The sequence below is a fragment of the Idiotropiscis lumnitzeri genome, chromosome 3, assembly GCF_059441095.1.
Source record: "Idiotropiscis lumnitzeri isolate Australia: NSW breed Sydney's pygmy pipehorse chromosome 3, RoL_Ilum_1.0, whole genome shotgun sequence".
NCBI classification, from domain to species: domain Eukaryota; kingdom Metazoa; phylum Chordata; class Actinopteri; order Syngnathiformes; family Syngnathidae; genus Idiotropiscis; species Idiotropiscis lumnitzeri.
The window spans coordinates 3614606-3635320 of NC_142393.1; the positions used below are offsets into that span (position 1 = coordinate 3614606).

Sequence of the window (20715 nt, forward strand, 5' to 3'; positions counted from 1 at the left end):
GAAAGGAATGTGAAACCGTCATTCTGACCACACACCAGCGCAGCTCCCTAATCCGATCTGGGATTATTTTGCTGCAATTAGGGAACAATTTGGAATTTGGGCTGCATGGTGGCATATAGTGGTGAGCAAATTCAAATTCGTCTCCGGGCACTCCAACTTAATCCTCCCACATTCCAACAACACGCATGTCGGTTAAATAAGGACTCTACTAGGTGTGAATGCGGCCAAAGACATCTGATTCCCTTTCAGATCACGAGTTGGTTACAGCGAGGCCTTCTCGCTGGCCTTACGCTGAAGGTGCTGAACGCTTTTTGTGATTGGATATTCATTCGTGAGGGGGCTGCGCTACGCCGAATCAACACACCGGCGTGTCTTAACTGGCGAACGTTTGAGAATCTAAAATATATTCTTGCTTTTTTAAACCACAATGGCCGAAAGAGGGAAACGTGTGGATTTAATTGCAGATACACTTGCGAGGCCATTTTCAAGACAGACCTATGAAGAGAAGCTAGTATGTAGTGTGTATCTGCGTGAATCAGAAGGAATAAAACCACCACTTCTACCTGTATTTCTTGTGTCAATATTAACAATCAAGCTTATCCAAGACAAACAGGTTTGGCTGACAGAAGCAATTATAAGACAACAATATTTGTCTTAGTGCCAGTGTGGAGTTGTACATGTCATGACACAAAGTCGGTGGTTGTGTGCACGCGTACGGGCAGTGCCTTGAAAATAGATTGCCGATGGGGCCGGGGCCACCAGCCGCTAACGCTAACAATGAGCTTCTGTCTTCGCTCTTCTTTGCTTTCCATACAAAGCCAGCTTCTCCTGCAATTTGAGGATGCTTTCAAAATAAAAGTCCGGCCTTTCAAACCAAAGCGGCGTCCCTGAGGGACAGCAGAAGTGCGATCAAGTCACCAGAATTGGGTCAAAGGCCGCAACCGGGGGGAGAAGGAATGAGGGGGACCTGTTTTGAGGAGGAAACTATTGTAGCACAAATACTAAAACATCTCTATACTCCAATCTGAACAAAACAAAAGTGAGTACAGTCCTCACAATATCATATTTTGTTTTGCGGTCTCATTGGACAACGCTGAATAAATGACACTTTACTACTTTGCTTCTCAAATAGTGGGGTGGTGTGAACATGCTTTTTTTCCTCCGTTCTACAATAAAGTGTAATTGCACATCCACTCCAGTAGTTGGCAGTGGCGCTCTCCTTGCCCATGTTGTGCAGCGAATATTAACTCTACACTGTAGGTTTGTTTTAAAACGAAAATGCTGTTATTTATAGTTGAAGCGGAGAGTGGGTGGTGGTGGTTGGGGGGCGCAAATTGTTTTCTTCTTGCTAGGGCGGGGGGGTTAACGGAAAAATAATTAAGAAGCACTGCTTTACTGCAAGATAAAGTAGTCAGTGTGGGAAGCTCTGCTCAAAATATTGTCACGTTGGACCAGATTTTGCCATTTTCACGTTGGGGTGTACTCACTTTTGTTGCCAGCATTTAGACATTGGGTTGAATTATTTTGTGGGATAAAGAAAATGCACACATACTAATCAACATTGTAGAAAAGTTCCTTCAAAGAAGTCATATGAAAAGATATCAAATATTTTCAGAATATGAGGCAACCTTGGTGACAAACGGCAGAACTATACTGAACATACAACACGTGTCGTTGTTTGGTCTCCCTGTCATGTCTTAATCTCATGATTTTCCCTCTCTGTCATGTGTCCTCATTCGATTACATGCGACCATCTCGCTTTGTCTTCTGGAGCCTTCTCCCTTTCCTACATCTTTATCTCATTTCGGTCCATGTTTTCATCTTTCTTTCATAAATTCATGTCATCTCGGTTTTTATATTAAAAAGTACACTCCATTAAAACAATCTCACGTCCGCTGTACTTCACAAATTTAAAATACTCATTTCAATACGGGGGAATCATCACCACTATTCTGCTTTGAGTTCCCCACCTCCCCTTTTGCAGTGAGTTCTACAGTCATTTTTTCCATTGCTGCCCAATGTCAGCAAAAGAAACATGTGACTTGAGTGGGCTATTGCCCAATACCATGTTATTTCCTCTCCACACACACATATGCACCCCCCCCCACACACACACACACACGCACGCACACGCACACGCCCATATTGGCCCCCTTCATGCTTTGGAGTTTTCCGCTCTGTTGCTTAAGCACACTTCCCATATTTTCGCTTCACCTTCATTTTAATAGTAACACACTTCCATGTGCACACACACACACACACACACAAGTTGAGAATTCCTTTGCCAGCTCCTCCCCTGCACATGAGACTTTCCCCCTGGGCCCTCACTAGCTTCCCTCATGGAAAACTACCAGTGCACACATGCGCGAGCACACACACTCACATAATACACCACGCACAAACACTATGTATCGTGTATTTTGGGAAACCAAAGATAAAATGAAAGAAGAGAGACTGTCTGATCGGCTGCTGCTCCTCCTGATACAGACACACACACACCCACACACACACACACACACATAGACAGACAAGAGAGAGAGAGAGAGAGAGAGAGCAGCCGTCGGCGACATTTAACTCACTCATGGTTCCGCCTCTTTTAACACTGGGGCCATTGCCAGAAGTGTGCGTTCAATCCGACGCCAGACCACCTCCTTTCTCGCTTACATGCGCTGAAGATAAACTGAAACCACACTTTTATATATGTAAACACTTCACCCTGACCACGTTCGTTTTTTCCACATGACTGCTGCGGCAATAAAGACACAACGGACTCAGAAGAGTAGATATGAAATGGAAATGAATGAATGGAAAATTCGTAATTCGAAACCATTGTGCATCATGATTTAGTGCTGCAATTCAATTCGTTGTGCTCCTCCTGCTATGCCCACATTAGCCGCTGGGTGGCAGTATAACACTGTCAAGTCATGCAAACCTGCCTTTACTTGAGTTACAATCTGATCAATGGCGAAAAAAGTTTGACTAAATGTTTTCAGAGATGCAAGCGAATTTTCTCTCTGTCGGTCTCTAGATGGCCATGTTCTCATAGATATGATAAAAATAATAATAAAAACAATAATAATAAAACATTTTATGGACTATAAGGCACACCTACATATTAGCCGCAGCAACTCCTTTTTGGGAGAAATAAAATAAATAAAAAATTTTATTAAAAAAAAAAAAAAAAAAAGATATACAAGCCGCACCAGACAATAAGCCGCAGTTATCTATGTTGAAAAAAATGAGTTGTTTACTGCATGTACAGAACGATTTTTTACTGTGAATGCACATAAAGGTACATAAACAGATTGTTAAAACAGTGCCTTTTAACACGGCAACAACGTTGCTAATTAAAACAGACCCAAGAGAAAAAAAAAGAAAAATCATGATTCATTGAGTTAATTATTATTTTATTATTCATTATTTATAGGGCGCCCCCTACAGGTGAAAGAAAAATCCATAGAAAAGCTGCACCCCTGTATTAGCCGCATGCTTCAAAATCGAGGAAAAAAGTATCGTCTCATAGTCCGGAAAATACGGTAATACTATAACTGTCATATAGTAATATATTTGGTAATATTTATGAATCAAAGATTGCAAGAGGTGGAAGTTTTTTCTAAAACGTCACAGCTGTAAATCACAACGCATGGGGAAATCCATATTGAGCAAGCTTTCACGTGACAAACATGACAAAACAAATTCAATATCCTGACACTTTAAGCCATCCCTTATAAAATATTTCTGTTGACCTGTATAATAAAATGTGATATATCGATATTTAAAAAAAAAAAAAAAAGCATAAAATATCAAAGGCCCTTAAAATGGATTACAGCATTTGCTTTCTCACTGAGCTCCACCGATTGGTCAAGGATTCTGTGTGCATTGAGAAAAACATCATTTGGGATGGTGCGATGTTTAAAGGTGAAACGATACAGAGTAGTACATGTTGCATTATTTGCCGATGCGGCCATGCAGCATTTAAAGATTAACATCAGGATTAGATGCTTTTCATTGTAGATTATCCACATGACGCAACACGTGAACGCAACTAACCACCGCTGCCAACTCCTCAGCAAGGAAAATTGCTACTCTGAATGATTTGGGGTTCCGATTTGGGTGACATACACACACACATGCACACCCCGGAGCATTCTGACATAGGGCAGTGTTGCCTAGCAACAAGGTCCACCCTTGACGGCAAAAGAGGTGCATGTTGAGAAAAGATGCCAGCCAGGGGACACAGATCTGGATTAAGGATGACCCACCCCTGAGTGATGATGCCGCACACTTCAAAAGCCAAGTTCATCAGGTTTGCGTGTACATGTGTCCGGGCATGCGCATGAGATTAAGGGCGCTCGTATGTTGGCGAGATTATCAAAACTGGGCATGGACGGTCAGCACCATGACAATCTCCCTCCATCTTCTCATTGAAATTGTCATATTCTGCTATAAATAATTTTATTCCTTTTAATCTCACGACCACAGTGGTGGATTACAGTCGGGCTGTGGCGGGATTTGCAGGAGTCGCTGTGAAGATAGAAGAGCGCAAAAGATGTTGAAGATCAGTCAAAGTGCGGCCAAGCGACGCTGGAGTGACATGAAAGTCATCGGGCTGCTTGTGACACACACTTGTGAATGAAGATGTTGAAGAATCGTAATCGTAAATGTTGTCAGGATGTCAGGGCAAGGGATTTGACTGAAGCCTGTTTTACTCAATCGGGCCCACGTGTGCGCTGGATTACATAACTCCTCATTCCCTCCGCTGACTCCTTGCCATTCAGCTGTGTGTGTGCCACCCATCACCACGTTGCACGCGCACGGTACAGCAATCGGATCAGACTGACATGAAAGTGAGCACCAAAACGAGCAACAGCATTGAAGCCAGTATGATTCAAACTGTTTTTTGGTTGTTTTTTTTAAATTCACGAGAGAAACACGAAACCTCATCATAGGTCAACATCATGATCCGTGTCAGGTTCTTATTAGTTCGACCTGCTTTTGCCAAGTCTGACAGTTAAAAGTAGAACAAACACTTTTTTGTCATACAGGAAATGTTAAACCTGTCTGGATGACAAGACCGTTCAATATTACTAAAATGCAGAGCTGGGCAGTCCGTCCCGGGGACGGAACATTCCGGCCTTCCGGACACAGATTTTTTGGGCGGGGGGTGGTAGGTGACAATTTAAAAAAAAAAATGGTTTGATAAACAAAGCCTGTGGATTTTAGTCCGGCCCACAAATTGTTTCTCGTGGGTGTGATGAACCTACTCGTGAGGGTGCTTGTATTTCGTTAAACCTGACATCATGTCACCTGCTGCTGCTACTGGGGCATACCATTACAAGAGAGGGGGCGGGGGGCAATACCACAATCCCTATAACACCAACTGTGCGTACTTACTTGCATTGGACACATTCATGGAGAAGAACAAAGAAGAAGGAGACAAAGGAGCCGAATAAGGTAAGCCGATTTGAATCCAGCTAATGATATTTAAATAAACGTCTGCCGTTAGCATCTCTCCTGCGGCGGTGTCATGCATGGACGCTTTTTTTGTAATGGAGCCGAGGGCCGACAAGTTTTATGAATAAGGCCAGAAGGTTGAGGCCGGAACCACTCTGAGATTGCGGCCAGAGGGCGGGGGACTGACCGGCAAAAAAGGGTCAAGTGCCCAGCTCTGCTAAAATGATCTTTAAAAAAAAAATACAGCCCTCACTGGCACCATCTTATGCGTCTAATTGAATTTTAATTTCACATTTCTCGACTTGTCTACGCGTGACAGAACTGGACAGTCAGAGAAGAAGGCTTGACAGAATTATGTGTCAATCATTTGCTCAGAGATGCAGATGAATGAAGTCCAGTTTGCTACAAAAGTTAAAAAGAAGCGTTCGGGCAACCATCGGGACTAATAAATGATAACTATAAGTAATGGTGATTGACCACCTCTGTTCTACTTTTAATTGTTTATACATTCCAAGAATGACAACATCGAGCCAGTAACACGTGTTTGGCAAATTTCCAACACGAGTAAGCGATGCTAGCAAACTAGCATGCTTGGCTAACATCTACCTGTTCACTTTGTACATACTGCTGCATGTCGCATGCAAACGTTAGGTGGGGGGATCGTGAAACGAGGTCACATTCAAATCTTGCTTGATCATCGCAGACTGCAACTTTAACACGTGTCAACTTTTGGTAATATTTTGGGATGGTAGTTTTTTTGGGGGGGGTTGGGAAGACCGCGCTCTACAACATCTCTCCGCTTGTCACAAAGCACCAAAGTTGTAAAGTGGGACGTCAAGGAGGAGTCACTTCTCAAACTGCATGAGGGTTCACGCGAAGGACACCTTGGCGAGCCTGCAAATCGGTTACCGTGGTAACAGCAGCCTCAAGTTTTGATGGTGGTGGAGGGTGGACAGGGAGGCTTTTGGCAACAGACGCTTGCTGAAAAAAAAAAGGATGGTCATCGAACATGAACACCTTGCTTCCATTCATACGATTCCCTGTCTCTGTCTGTTAAACACCTTCACGCACACACACACGCACGCACACGCACACACACGTGCACACACACACACTGTAATTAACATGCCACTAATTGGAGTTGTTGGTTACTGGAGGCCAAGTCACAGCAGGGCCTTCACAATGAGCAGCTGTGTTAGTGAGTGCTTGAAGGCCAGTGATTGTCATGTGCATGAGTTGTCCCAGGGCAACACACACACACCCACACCCCCCCACACACACACACACACTTTGAAAGACACGAGTCCCTCCACATTCAGTAGACGATGGAAACGAGCTCCACATTTGCAGTAGCAGAGAGGGAGGAGGCAGGAGCAAAACATCCGCTGAAGGGTCAGCATTCAGAGCAGATGGTTGCCAGCGGCGACCAGGCAATGTGACGGCTCTACTCCTCTCGTCACATCTGCCCTCCATGTGTTTGTGTGTAATTGACATGCACATCTGCCGCCAAAGCCCTTTATACATTACGTGACTGACCTGAGCGCAAATGTCAGGGCCGCTAAGTTACTCGCAGTTGGCTGCATGGAGGTCGGCTAACTTGGAGTCAAAATGTTGCAAAAAAAACATGAATGGAACCTGCCTGACAAATCAAACAGACTCCATTCATATATCAAATTATAAATCCAATTTCAAGCCCTGCACCCTACACTTCCAGCGGGATCCCAAAACATTCAATCGTGTGCTTGGAAAGGCCCGAGTTGTCCCAGAGGAGGACAAGGCCAGAACAACACACCGGCGAAGCGTCCACCAGGAGGCGCGCTAACCAGGGGCTTGAGTCACCTGGTCAGTGGTGCTACTCAGAGCACCTTCTGGATGGTAACCGAAGGTGAGACCGCATCACCGCTGACGCTGCAACCCTTCAAAAACCGGACTCACTCAATGCCTCGGTTGAATCTAGAAATTCTCTCTACGAATGGGCTCATCATGAATAGAATTGTGGAAATGGTGAATGGGTTTTCACTTGTATAGCACTTTTCCACCTACAAGGAACTCCAAGCGCTCCAAAACTGACTCATCATTCACATGAAGCAACTGTGGTTTCAGAATCTTGCACAAGGACACTTAGACATAGCCACAAGGGCTAGGAATTGAACCTACAACCTCTGGAAACTCGTGAGACGACCACACTACCACCTAAGCCATGCAACTCAGAGAACCAGTAGGAGTTCTACCTTGGAATGGAAAGTGATTTTGGGGCATGAGATGTTGTCGGGCAGTTCACAAGAAATTTTCCTTCCTAAAACAAATTGATTATTAGTTTTATTTTACACCTGTGCACAATAATAAACTGTTTGTTTTAATTATATAATGTAATTTCCTTACACACATAGAAGTGTTGCTGATAAATTTATTCATCCATTCAGCAATTTTCAATACCTCTTAGGATTAGGACTGACCACCAGGGCAGTCCAAGACAAACAACGAATCAAACTCACGTTCCACCTAAAGCCATTTTAGAATATTTATTTAAGTTAGCATGAATGCTTTTGTAAAGTGTGAAGTAGCCCGAATACAGAACCTGGATTGCAATGCCCAGCCTCCGAACAGTGAGGACAGTTCGGATAACCTCGGGTTCACCATGCTACCGTTTTTAAAAACACCCCCATCTCTCAGAGTCTCTTATTTCCCCGCATGCTTGCATGTTTCATGGAGACAGGAAGGGGCCAAAGGTCACCTGTCAAAACCACTTGATGTATCTTTGCATTACTGTGTACACATGCTTCAAAACCTACACGCTGTGAGACGTAGATTCGTCACATTTGGGATCCAATAAATAGATCTCTGGCGTCCTCTAGTGGACAGACTGCGTAACACATAGTAACGTATGACAAACGCCTCCTCCCTCCTCCCTCCTCCCCCTCTTGAGCAAAGGGATTGCTACCGCGTGGAGTCACTGGTAAGAAATAAACTGCACTTGGTTGTTGACGTCTGGTTGGATTCTCCGTTCTCTGACGTTGAAGTTCAAGCAGCTTTTGATTCTCGGTACTGATCGTCATGCCAACAGCTGCTTGGATGAGCGCATGGAGGAGAATGTCAGTGACCTTCATAAGACATTGTTGTTCATTGAACAAATAATCTGCGCTCTACTATATGTCCATTCGTGGAGTGGACACAAGAGATTATCACAATATAGCCAACACAACACACAAGTCATTATTTGAACGACTAAAGCACACTCACGCTACAGTGACGTCAGAAAAGAGAAGGAAATTGCATGTTCTTCTCTATCAAACCCATTTAAGCATGAGTTTATGGCGCTTGCTTTGTGTTTTGGAACACGTTTTGGAACGTCTACAATCTCTGACCGGCCATCACAGTGACCATGAAAACGTAAAATACGTAGTGCTTTCACAAAGTATTTTCAAAGTGTGGATGCTAGCACAACAGGCAAGCGCTACAAAGAGTTGCCATTTTTGCAACATTTTCAAAATATTTAATGATTTTTCTGATCCCTCCGGCAACATTTTTCCCAAAAAGAGACAAGCAAAAATGACAGTGGTCCTAATGGAAGCAACATTCGAATTTCCGAGTCGGAAAAATTTGACCGTATGTATAATACAGCACAATTTACTGCATGTATTTGCCATTTATTGAAACAAGAGAAAATATGTTTTGTATAAGTATATCAAAAAAGTTCTTGAAAAATATTGAGAAAGTTAACGTTAGTATGCTGGCTTGGGCCTCAGCAAGTGTTTCACATTTTTATGTGGCGCCCTTGCAAAATTCATTGTCCACTCTCGGTCCAACAACATGAGATTCATTATAGAAATGGTATTAAAATTATGCATCAACAAAGACTTTTTTGTCACCTCATTAACTTGAACATTAGTTCATTACTTTAGGACTGGGTCACAGCTCCGTATATCTTTCTGAGATTGGCACTGTTGTAGAGCTTTAAACCCAACATTGTTTTGAATGAAGTTTCCTGTACGTGCACCCATTGACATCCACGTCTAATTACATTTTGGTTATGCACCAGCAAGAATAAAAAACACCAGCAGCTGTGGTGTCCGTAGTCCTTGTGTGAGGTTGAACTCAGGGTACGTGTTTCTATCTCGGCCTCCTCGCTATCTTTAGTGGTGGTGGAAGGGATAACATTATCTGTCATGGAAGCGGACGGTATTTTTAGTGTTGGGAGTGGGGGTCGCAGCCCAGTGGGAGCAGCTGCGAAAGTCCTGACACCATTAGCGCCCTTCCTCCAAAACGCACCTCTCTCTCTCAGGATGCCAGACAATGTCGCTTTCTGACGCACACACTGGTCATTTTACTTTTCAAAGCCCGGGGACCGGAGAAGGCCAACTGACCACTGACTTGACTTCCTTATGAATTGAAAACACCCCCCAAAAAAAATCTTTCATCGCAAGGGAATCAACCATTTAAAGAAGGACAATAAAATCAGCAGAATTAAAAAGTCACCAGCCTGAGAAGGGAAGACTAAAGCAATGATCTGAAAAGAAGGTAAGTTTAGCTCGTGGGTAGCTAGATCTCTAACAATACTCTTGAGTCTAAATTTGCCCGACACGTGCACACACTCACCATTCTGAAGTTGAAGCGTCACTGTATCACTCCGTTAGCCACTAAACCGTTTTCCTGACAGAGGGTCGGCGCACTCGTGCCTTTTTTTAGGCGTAACGCTTTTTCAAGTCACACTGTCAACTGGAACTGGAAGACCTCTGGAAATGTTTAATTTGTGTTGATTTGCCTTTAGATCCCTTTTCCTCATTCCACAACAAAAGACTGACATCATGGACATTTTAGGGGGCGCCCCTCGTGTTTTGGGCTACCCGCGGCCTGTGGTGGTACAATGCGGAGCTGACGCCACTCTCAGGTGCCAAATCGGCGGAGACCCTCGTCCCGACGTGACCTGGGAGCGCAAAAACGTCCCGATCGTCACCGAAGGACGTTACAAGCTCTCGGAGGAGGGAAAGTGCTACCTGTTGAGCATCAGTGGCGTGAGCGAGATGGATGCAGGCCAATACATCTGCAAAGCCAGAAACAATGTTGGGGAAACCTATGCAGCAGCCTCCCTCAAAGTGGAGGGAAATGAGCAGCAACGGGAAGTTAACGGAGTCAAGCAGCACTTGACCGAAAACGGGCATATAAATGGAAGCAACACACTGCAGAATGGAGACCAAAGACAAGAGAAAGGCGACCACATGGAAGGAAATGGAGCACACAAGTTTGACCAGGAGGATGACTTCACATCCGATGATAAACCCAGGTTTCTTATCAAACCACTATCGTTACGAGTGGACAGAGGAGAGGACGCTACCTTCTCATGTAAGGTCTGGGGCACGCCTTTGCCGGAGGTAGTATGGGAAAAAGATGGCAAGAAACTGAATGACATCTTTGAGAGTGCCCACTTCAGCATAAGCGTTCAAGACGGAGGATGGTTCCAGCTTAAGATTTATAGAACACGCGTGCCTGACAAGGGTGTCTACACCTGCAAGGCCATCAATTGCAGAGGCGAGGCCCTGGCTGGTGCCATCCTCCTTGTTGAACCTGTGCCAGAGCGAGAGGATAGCAGAAAGTCCAGCCAGCGGTCGCCGAAGCACATAGAGGCGAAACTGGGTTTGTCAAGGCTCAGGGAGGAGTCACCCATCAGTACGTCCAAGGTCAAGAAGTTCGTCGTGGCCGAGGGGAAACACGCAAAGTTTCGCTGCTTTGTCACAGGAAAGCCAAAGCCGGAGATCATCTGGAAGAAGGACGGTACGCCTCTTGAGGCAGGAAGGCGCCACCTTATGTTTGAGGACAGGGAAGGTTATTACACACTGAAGGTTCTGTACTGTAAAGTTCAGGACACGGGACTGTATGCGTGTGCAGCATCCAATGCGCTTGGAAACACTCTCAGTGCAGTTCATCTGTCAGTGAAAGGTAAGATACAACTGACTTAACACTAACAGACTATTTCTATAATGCACATTACTGCTTTCAGTACTTGTTTCTTTTAACTGAGTGTTCTGATTTTCTATCCATTCATTTTATTTGATACCGCATTTCCTATTCTGGAGTCAGGAGAAAGATAGAGCCAATCCCAGCTGCATTCGGGTGAGAAGTGGGATATACACCCTAGAACAGGAGTCTTCTCCAGCTACACCTACTTACTCCCACATCCTAAAACACTCCCGTTAGTTCAATAGAAGACTCTAAATTGTCAAAATGTATAAATGTGAGTGTGACTGAATAGCAACCACACAGTCCATGGGGTACCCCACCTCTTGCCCAAAGTCTGCCGAGATCGGATAGGGAGATGGATAGGACTCCCTATTGAGGGGAGAAATGGTAGCTCGATACATTGTACAGATGGTTATATGTTGAATGTGGCTTTTAAGTAAATAAAAAAATTATGTCCCTTTCTTTGCTCGAAGGCACCCATGTGCGATTTAAGCACCCATTAAAAGATGTGGAGGCAAGGGAGAGGAATGTTGCTGTTCTGGAATGTGATGTGCCTGATGAGTCAGTACCGGCCACATGGTACCGTGAGGATCAAAGGCTGATGCCCAACAGCAAATACGGGATTGTGCAGCAAGGCACCAGGCGACGACTCACCATCCAAGATGTGGAAATGGACGATGATGGAGTCTATCTCTGCGAAATGCCAGATGGGGCAAAGAGCATAGCAGAGCTGTCGGTCAAAGGTATTCACTACCAGGTCATTTTTTTTTATCTTTGTGAGCCTGACTGTTATCAAGGTGAGCAACCATAGGAATATTCACAATAACTGTTTCTCTCTCAGGCAAAATTGTACGTAAACTTCCACGAAAGGTGGAAGTGTTTGAGGGCGAGAATGCTGCATTCTGTGTCGAAGTGGAAGACGAAGACATGGAGATCCATTGGTTCAAAAATGGGCTAAAGCTCCACGAGACACACCAGACGATCCTCAAGACTTTTGGGAAAACGCACGTTCTGGTCTTTGTCAACGTGGCCCATCAAGACTCGGGGGTGGTGACTTTTGTGACAGGAAGATCCAAGACGTCGTCACGTCTTAAAGTTAGAGGTATGCTGTCATTACATGTTTTTAGGATTTATTTCTTTTAGGAAGAAAGTCATGAATGAAGTCGCTAATAAACTATAACCTGAAATAGCTTTTCTGGTCCAATCACCACTGCTTTCCTTAAAGCCACAAGACACTGTCCCCCAATCTGTCCGCTTGGAGTCAAAATGAATCTGGACAGCCCAAACGGCACCCTGCTCACCTGGGTTCCTGCACCAAACAACCAGACGACTCGCTCCATCTTTGTGGTGGAGAGGCAGGAAGTGGGGTCGCAAGAGTGGCAGAAATGCTTCACTTCTGAGAACGCCACCTCAACAGAGATCTGCAGTGACAGTGTACCACACGAGGGAGACTACCGCTTCAGAGTCTGCTGCATCAACAAGTACGGTCGCAGTGGCCATGTTGAGTTCCCAAAAGTTGTCCATATGGGTAAGTTATATTCATACACTGTGAGGAAAAGAATTCCGCAAATCCGGATCCCAATAGTGAGGTTTCTTTCTTCATTTAGTTCCAGGAACACAGATTTGCAGTCCGCTTCAGGACCTAGAGGTCACAGAGGGAGAGGATGCGGTCTTTTCTATCGTGTTATCGGCCGCAGTAGTTGGTAACTGGTTTTTGAACAGTGCTCAACTCCAAGACGGTGTCCGATACGCAATAAAGCAGTCCAAGACACAGCATACATTAGTGATCCGCGAGACTCTCACTGCAGAGGACGTGGCCGAGATCACGTTTATCGCCAACGGGGTGCGAAATTCAGCTGTTCTCAACGTTAAACGTAAGTGAAGCAGTCTCACTTGTCAAATTGAGCCTGTGATGAATTCATCAAATTTAACTGAAGTAGCCTACTGGTGTCCTTTCCAGCTGCGGTCATGAAATTCAGCCCTTTGCTGGAATCCGACAGTAAGAAAAAGGTGCAGACGGGTGACGTGATTGTGCTCTACTGCGAAGTATCTCACCCTTCAGCTAAAGTATGTTGGTTCAAAGACGGTGAGGAGTTGCAGGTGAGCGATGCCCTGAATATCCAGTCAGATGGAAACATGAGGAGAATTGTGATTCAATCAGCTGAGAAACATCACGCTGGAATTTATACATGTCAGACATCGGGGGATGTCATCACATACATGGTTGAAGTTGCAGGTAAAGCGCCCCAACAGATTCCATACATGATTAAATATGCCATCACTGCTGCGTAGAACGTCATTACCGTTGCTGTGATATATCGAGGAGATTTAAAATGAATTACAAGCTCTAAAGGTGAACTTATTTTGCCCTTCTCTAATTTTCTGAATCAAATTTGTACATGTTCAACAGTTAGGTCTTTTGGCAGAACTTGCTGTTCATGTCATACCTTGAAGTGGACATCCTTTGAAATGTACTGCTCCATTCGTGGATCCACACCAGTTTAGCAGTTTAGCTCTTGGATTGACAACAGCAAGTTGTGCAAAGTGAAACATTAAACAGCCAGACGTGCACTCAAGTGTTTACAGACGGTCAAATTAAAGTTCACCGGTAAAGGTTCTAGTGCATTTTAAGTTTATCCTCAAGGATGAAATGTGCTATGAAATATCGAACGCAACTTTAAACTCTTGCCCTTGCCGACATTAACCTTGGAGATGAAGTTGTCAGAGAATCACTAAAACATCTCTCCACCATTGTTACAGGTCGTCCTGTGGAGTTCATTCCAGCGCCTGAGGAAGACCTTCACAAGTGCAGCATGGAGCTTGACCCTGTGGTGCTGCTCTGCCATGTCTCCAGAGAAGATGCGCAAGTTCTGTGGTGAGGAACCCCTTCAGGGTAGACGAGGAGAATACATCATGTGCGCCTGTATACCATGTTCTCACGTTTGTTGCTAAACCAAGTTGTTTTTTCTGATTTTATTCACAAATCTGCATCTGGTCTGGTCCAGGTATAAAGATGGTTGTGAAATTGAACCCAATGACAACATCACCCTGCAGGCAGAGGGAACCCTGAGGAGGCTGATTATCCGCTCTGCCGAAACCTCGGATGCGGGCAGCTACAGCTGCCTAGCGGAAAACAACGGGATGGAGTTCACGGTAAATGTTAGAGGTGGGTTGCAAGGGTAGTAATGCAACGGCAAAATTAAAATTCAGTTTCTCCACCTACAGTAAACCAATTTCTGTAATTCCTCCGCAGAACCCCCGGTGATGATTGTGGAACCGAAAGATGATATCATGATGGAAGGCTATGTATCAGAGGACATTCACATGCAGTGCGAGTTGTCTCACTCAGCCGGGAAGGTGCAATGGTTCAAAAATAGTGAAGAGGTGGAGGAGGGCGGCAAAATCCAGCTGACAAAAGAGGGTCCTTACAGACGTTTGACCATTCTCCACAGTACAGTGGAGGATGGAGGAGAGTATATTTGTGAGACAAATGGGGACTCGGTATTCTTTCAATTGATTGTCTCAGGTAAAACTGAAATTTCACTTCACAATGAACACACTTACCGCATGTTTCTAATGCAGGCTATGTGTTCTTTGTTTATATTTTCTTGATGCACCAGAGGCTCCCGTACGATTCATTTCCCCCACTGAGTCTGAGGTGAAACTCACCCATTTGGCGTCCACCAAGCTGCAGCTCAGCTGTGAGATCTCACAGTCTGACGCACATGTCACATGGTACAAAGACAGCCTGGAGGTCGAGGAGGGTCCAAACCTCATATTGGAAGTGGACGGGGCCAAACGTCGACTGGTTATCCCTGTGGCCTCTATGGAAGATGCAGGGGAGTATGTATGTGACACTCAACATGACTCTGTTGCCTTCATGTTGACTATTACAGGTAAGAATGAATGTACCGGTTGATGTTAAAAATTGTAAAAAGTTAAGTAATTTAGCTTTTTCGTTCATTTAGAGCCACAAGTGGTGCTTTCCTATCCTAAAAACACACTCAGGCAGTTGGAGAGTTTTGCAGGGAAGTCAATCATATTGGAGGTCAAGGCATCTCGCCGCAATGCAGAAGTGAAGTGGCTGCGAAATGGCCAAGAATTAGAGGGGAGCGATTTAGTGACCATCACCGCAAATGGATTACTTCGTCGTCTTGAAATCCACTCTTCATCGCTACTAGATTCTGGCACGTACAGCTGTGATGCGATAGATGACAGACTTGACTTCCAGGTTAAAGTTTTAGGTAAGATAGCTAACTAACTATACAACTTGGGTGTATTTTTTCCATTTCTGGTGTTTATTAATTACTTTGTGTGTCTGCAACCTCAGAGCCCGCAGTGAATATCTTAAAGAAGTCTGAGATTGACACAAACCTCAAGGTACAAAGGTCCGACGACATAGTGCTTGAATGTGAGCTCTCCAGAGGTAATGCCAAAACCAAATGGTACAAAGATGGCTGCCGCATTGAGTCTGATGGTAGATTCTGTGAGGAGGAGGAAGGCGCGTTTCGCTCACTTGTCATTCTCAACGCTGAGCTTGGAGACTCTGGAGAATACTTTCTCGATGCTGAAGAGGATAACATCAGCTTCCAGGTTACAGTGCAAGGTAGCATTTACTATACTGAAGCAAATCAAAGCATCACATCTGGAAAACCAAACTTACAACTTGTTCTCCGCTTCAGAGCCTCCAGTGACCATTGTGGGCAACTCGAAAGATTCAGATTTCCAGGAGACGGCAGCAGGCGAAGACTTAATCCTTGCTTGTGAGGTGTCACGTGCAAATGCTCCTATCCAGTGGTACTGCAATGACAAGCTGCTTGTCAATGACTCCCGCACCCGTATAGAATCTTACGGGACTCTGAGGAAAATCATCATTTCCAATGTTCAACCTTCGGATTCTGGAAAGTATATGTGTGATGCAGTCGACACCAAGATGATAAGTATTGTTAGGATTCAAGGTACAGCCATTCCCTTAAGATACCATTCAGGACATACAATACACAGAATTAACTTACGATCTACTTTTCTTCTGGCATTCTCCAGAGCCTCCTGTGACATTCCTGAATAAGGAAGATGACATTGTTGTGACTGGTTACGAGGCAGAAAGTGTTACCTTGACAAGCTTTGTGTCCAAGGAGAGTGCTTTGGTGCGCTGGCTCAAAGACTGGACACCCATTGAAGGTGAGCGCTTCCAGGCGCAGATGGAAGGCCATAAGCGGAAACTCAACATCACACCTTTAAGGCGCTCGGATGCTGGCGAGTACACCTGTGATGTCAACACGGACCAAATTCACTTCAGCCTGCTGGTGAAAGGTACAAAAGATTTGTGTAATGACATCTCACATTTAATGTCGAATCCCAGCAGAAAAATCAATATTTTCGATAAATGCATTTCAGAAATGAGACTAAAGTTTATAAGGCCATTGCAAGACACTGTGGCCCATGCTGACGGAATGGTGACGCTCCGCTGTGAAGTGTGCAAGCCCAAAGCAGATGTGCAGTGGTTGAAAAATGGTGTGGAAGTGGTTCCGAACAGAAGGTTTACCATTCGAGCAGATGGAGTCGAAAGATGTTTGACAATACATCGTTTGACGAGAGAGGATGCTGGAGAATATGCTTGCGAGTCCAAAGATGACCGCACGGTGGCGACACTTACAGTAAAGAGTGAGCATTCCCAGATGTTTCCATTGTACTTAAAATTTAGTACATGATTCATACACATTGTTCTGTCACTTCAGTGCCTCGGGTGGTAGAATTCCTCACTGAGCTTCAGAACACCACTGTGATGGAAGGAGAGGATGCTACCTTTAAGTGTGTGGTTTCGCCCGAGGATGTGCAGTTGGTTTGGTTCATGGACAATGAGGTGATCTATCCCAGTGACCGTGTCCAGGTTACACAGAATGGTCTGTGCCACACTTTAGTGATAAGGAAGTGTCACATGTTGGACTCTTCCAAAATCACAGCTGAAGCTGAAGGTACAACAAGCAAAGCGAGTCTCCGAGTCCAGGGTGGGTGTAAAGCACTTTTTTTGTCCAGAATATCAAAATATTGCATTATCTAAATGTCACCTTCTGCCTCCTTTATGTTCAGAGGCTCAAGTTATGTTTACAAAGAAAACGGAGGCTGTCATGGCAGAGGAGTTTGGTGATGCCAGTCTAGAAACGGAGATTAGCCTTGAAACGGGAGAAGTGCAATGGATGAGACAGGGCGTGGTCATCCAGGCGGGGCCTCGATATTCACTCAGCCAGGATGGATGTAAACGCGGTCTGACCATCCACAATCTCAATTTGTCAGATCGCGGAACGTACCGTTGTGAGACTTTACACGACAGGACCCAGGTCAAGCTAAATGTAGAGCGTAAGTGATCAAGCGGTATGCTGGAGCATTTCAAGTCATTTTTTGAATCGTTCATTCTAATTTGACATTCTCATCCAATTTAGCCCGCAAAATCTCCATCCGTAAAGGCCTGACTGACCAGGAAACCTTAGAACATGAGACGGCATCTTTTGAGGTGGAGTTGTCCCACACTGATGTGGAGGGCATTTGGCAGAAGGACGGTATTCGGGTGAAGCCAAACAACCAGTTTAGGGTGAGCACCAATGGGAAGGTCCATGGCCTCTCACTTTCCAATCTAACCCTGGAGGACACAGGTACCATTGTCTTCTCAGCCGAAGGGATGCGCACGACTGCCAGGCTCACAATCAAAGGTAACAGGAGTGGGTTTTTTTTCTTTGACTTGTTTCCAGTATAACTGATTACAGTTGATAACATTAACAGAGACTCCAGTTACCACCCTAAAGGCTCTGGTTGATGTCCGTGTGGAAGAAGAATTACCTGCCACTTTGGAGTGTGAATTCTCTCGACAAAATATTGAAGTCAGATGGTTGAAGGTAAAACGATTGACATAATTAACCTTAAAATGGACAAAACTGAAGAATTACCTTTATCTATCGTCAACGATAAATCAGAATGGGATTGAGCTGAAGCCAGGCAAGAACTGTCGGATCTATTCCATGGGTCGAAAGAAGTTCTGTCAGATTCTGCAGTGTTCTCTGGCGGACTCTGGCGTCTACATTTGTGATGTGGGGGAAAGCAGCACTTCATGTTCTTTGGAGGTTTATGGTGAGAGTCTGAAAGTACTGTACATTCATTATAATCGTTTTCTCTGATTCAACCCTGTCTCCCAACTTTTAGAGCATGAACTGACGATTCTGCAGGACCTAGCGGACCTTTATATCCAGGAGGACCAGAACGCAGTCTTCATGTGTGAGGTTTCCCTAGGCAACGTGAGCGGAGAGTGGTATAAAGATGGCCACAAGATTCGTCCCACCAGCACCATCAAGACTCGCACTGAAGGTCATTTTTCAACACATGGTTATCTATGAAAATTATTACAATTCTTCCTTCCACTCATTTGACCTGTGGAATCCATATCAAAAGTGAAATACGCTGAGATGGCATAGATCATAAACTGATCACCAGTCTACCACGGGACTGGAATAAAAAAAAACAACTAATGAACACACTGTTCAGGATTGCCTTTCCCAGTTAAAGACACCGTTATAATAATACGACGCAAGGAAATGACATCACATTATTTTTTTTTCAGGGACCAAACACTTCCTGCTGATGTGCAATGTCAAAGCTGAGGACGCTGGAGAAATACGATTTGTTAGCAGAGACGTTGAATCTACAGCTTACCTTGAAGTAGAAGGTACAACTCCTGGCTTAGTCCTATGTGCGGAAGGTCAATATCTGACAAAGGTTTCATCTCGCTTCAGAACGCCCAGTGTCGATTATCAAACCATTGCGGGACAGGACAGCATTGGAGAACCATCGTGTCATCCTGGAGTGCACTGTGTCCTCAGCTCGCAGTAGTGCTACCTGGTACCGGGGCAAGGAGAGGCTCGTGCCCTCTGACCGAATGGATCTCCAAGTCGATGGTTGCTGCCATAAACTTGTGATCCAGCAGGTGGCAGTTGAGGACGAGGGCAGATACAGTATTGAGGTTGGGGAGCATACCTCCCAAGCAAAACTCATGGTGGAAGGTAAGAACAGGTTACAATGTTAATTCCATTCATTTTATATCACATTCAGATTTTTTTATCAGTAATAACAAACAACAATATATTCAGCCCAGGAGCTTAAGATGGTGCAAGAGCTAGAGGACGTGGATGTAACGGAGAATGAACCTGCAGTTTTCCAGTGCAAGCTCTCTGTGCCGATCAGCAGACCCCCAGTTTGGACGTTGAACGGCGAGAACATTCAGCCTGGCCCCTCGGTCCGCCTGGAGAACCATGACACGGTGCACAAACTCACATTGAAGCACACCAACGTGGACATGAGTGGCGTGGTGAAGTTCAATGTCGGTAAAGCGAAGAGCAGCGCCACTCTCAATGTGAGAGAATGCAAATGATCTGAGAGTAGAAGTCGGTCTCAATTTCCTTTGATTGCTCCTTTTTTATAGTGATACTTATTTGCCTGCTCAAGAATTCTAGTTTTCACTATTAAACTGAGGTGGAAGTAAGTCATACGTGCAATTTATAAGTTTCAAGCAAGACCCAAGTTAAGCTGAGTCCCCATAAATTTCAAACAACTTGGGTCAAGTTATTACTGTACTCGGTTTAAGATAGTCATGCAATCTTAAATCAGGCAGAAAACATATTTGCACATTAGCCACTGTCCACTCAACTCGCCGTAGGCCTACAAGGACATCTACTATGCCAAACCAGTTTGTTCTTAACAATTAAACCCATACCCAACAAGAAGTTATGAACAGCTAGCTAATTGCTATTATTTGACTAGCTCTGTTAGCTAACTGCCAAGAACTATTCAGAATTCAAACGAACTAAAGTTCACCTGTTTTCTGAGTTTGGTCTTGCGACGTTTGCTAGCGTGATTGGTCGTTAGCTGAGCCCCGAACAACTGTGACGTCATTTTCAGTCCACATCGAGTGGCAAAATGGCCGCCTATGGCGATAGATTTGCTGCCTAATTAATATGCCACGAATGTAATATTATTCAGAATACCTTGCTTAGACTAGTGAGTGTGCACAGAACATGTTCAGAAAATCTTAAACTTGCCCAAGTGATCACATTTATTTCATTAGTATCAAATCTTCACATTAAACGACATACCCCAAAGTACTGTAGCTCTACTTTAAAAAAGGTTTGTGGCACCTGATTTAGTCTTCAATGAACCAAACATCCACAGATGCTTTCCAAATTCGGCAACAGGCCTGATTTCTGGAAGAAATCCTAAGTATGCATGGAAAGAAAACCCAAACTGCCTGGGCTTAGAGGCGAA

At 44.6% G+C, this 20715-nt stretch overlaps 1 protein-coding gene across 1 annotated transcript; it reads left to right on the plus strand.

Moving 5' to 3' along the window:
- The first annotated feature begins 9824 nt into the window (after positions 1-9824).
- On the plus strand, positions 9825-19890 carry obsl1a (obscurin like cytoskeletal adaptor 1a). Its single transcript, XM_088291121.1, has 25 exons — positions 9825-9972; positions 10223-11388; positions 11883-12152; positions 12251-12511; positions 12635-12937; positions 13017-13283; positions 13370-13645; positions 14170-14284; positions 14415-14575; positions 14663-14935; positions 15030-15305; positions 15378-15653; positions 15740-16015; positions 16092-16367; positions 16453-16722; positions 16807-17073; positions 17148-17417; positions 17500-17766; positions 17850-18116; positions 18187-18299; positions 18378-18531; positions 18604-18765; positions 19019-19123; positions 19191-19457; positions 19545-19890. The coding sequence occupies exons 2-25, from the start codon at positions 10260-10262 to the stop codon at positions 19823-19825; spliced, it is 6582 nt and encodes a 2193-aa protein (XP_088147247.1). The 5' UTR covers positions 9825-9972; positions 10223-10259; the 3' UTR covers positions 19826-19890.
- The last annotated feature ends 825 nt before the right edge of the window (positions 19891-20715 follow it).

Coding starts and splice junctions, on each gene's coding strand:
- obsl1a (XM_088291121.1), top strand. CDS start 10,260: ATGGACATTTTAGGGGGCGCCCCTCGTGTTTTGGGCTACCCGCGGCCT. Junction 17,074..17,147: donor GGCGACACTTACAGTAAAGA/GTGAGCATTCCC, acceptor CTGTCACTTCAG/TGCCTCGGGTGGTAGAATTC. Junction 17,418..17,499: donor AGCGAGTCTCCGAGTCCAGG/GTGGGTGTAAAG, acceptor CTTTATGTTCAG/AGGCTCAAGTTATGTTTACA.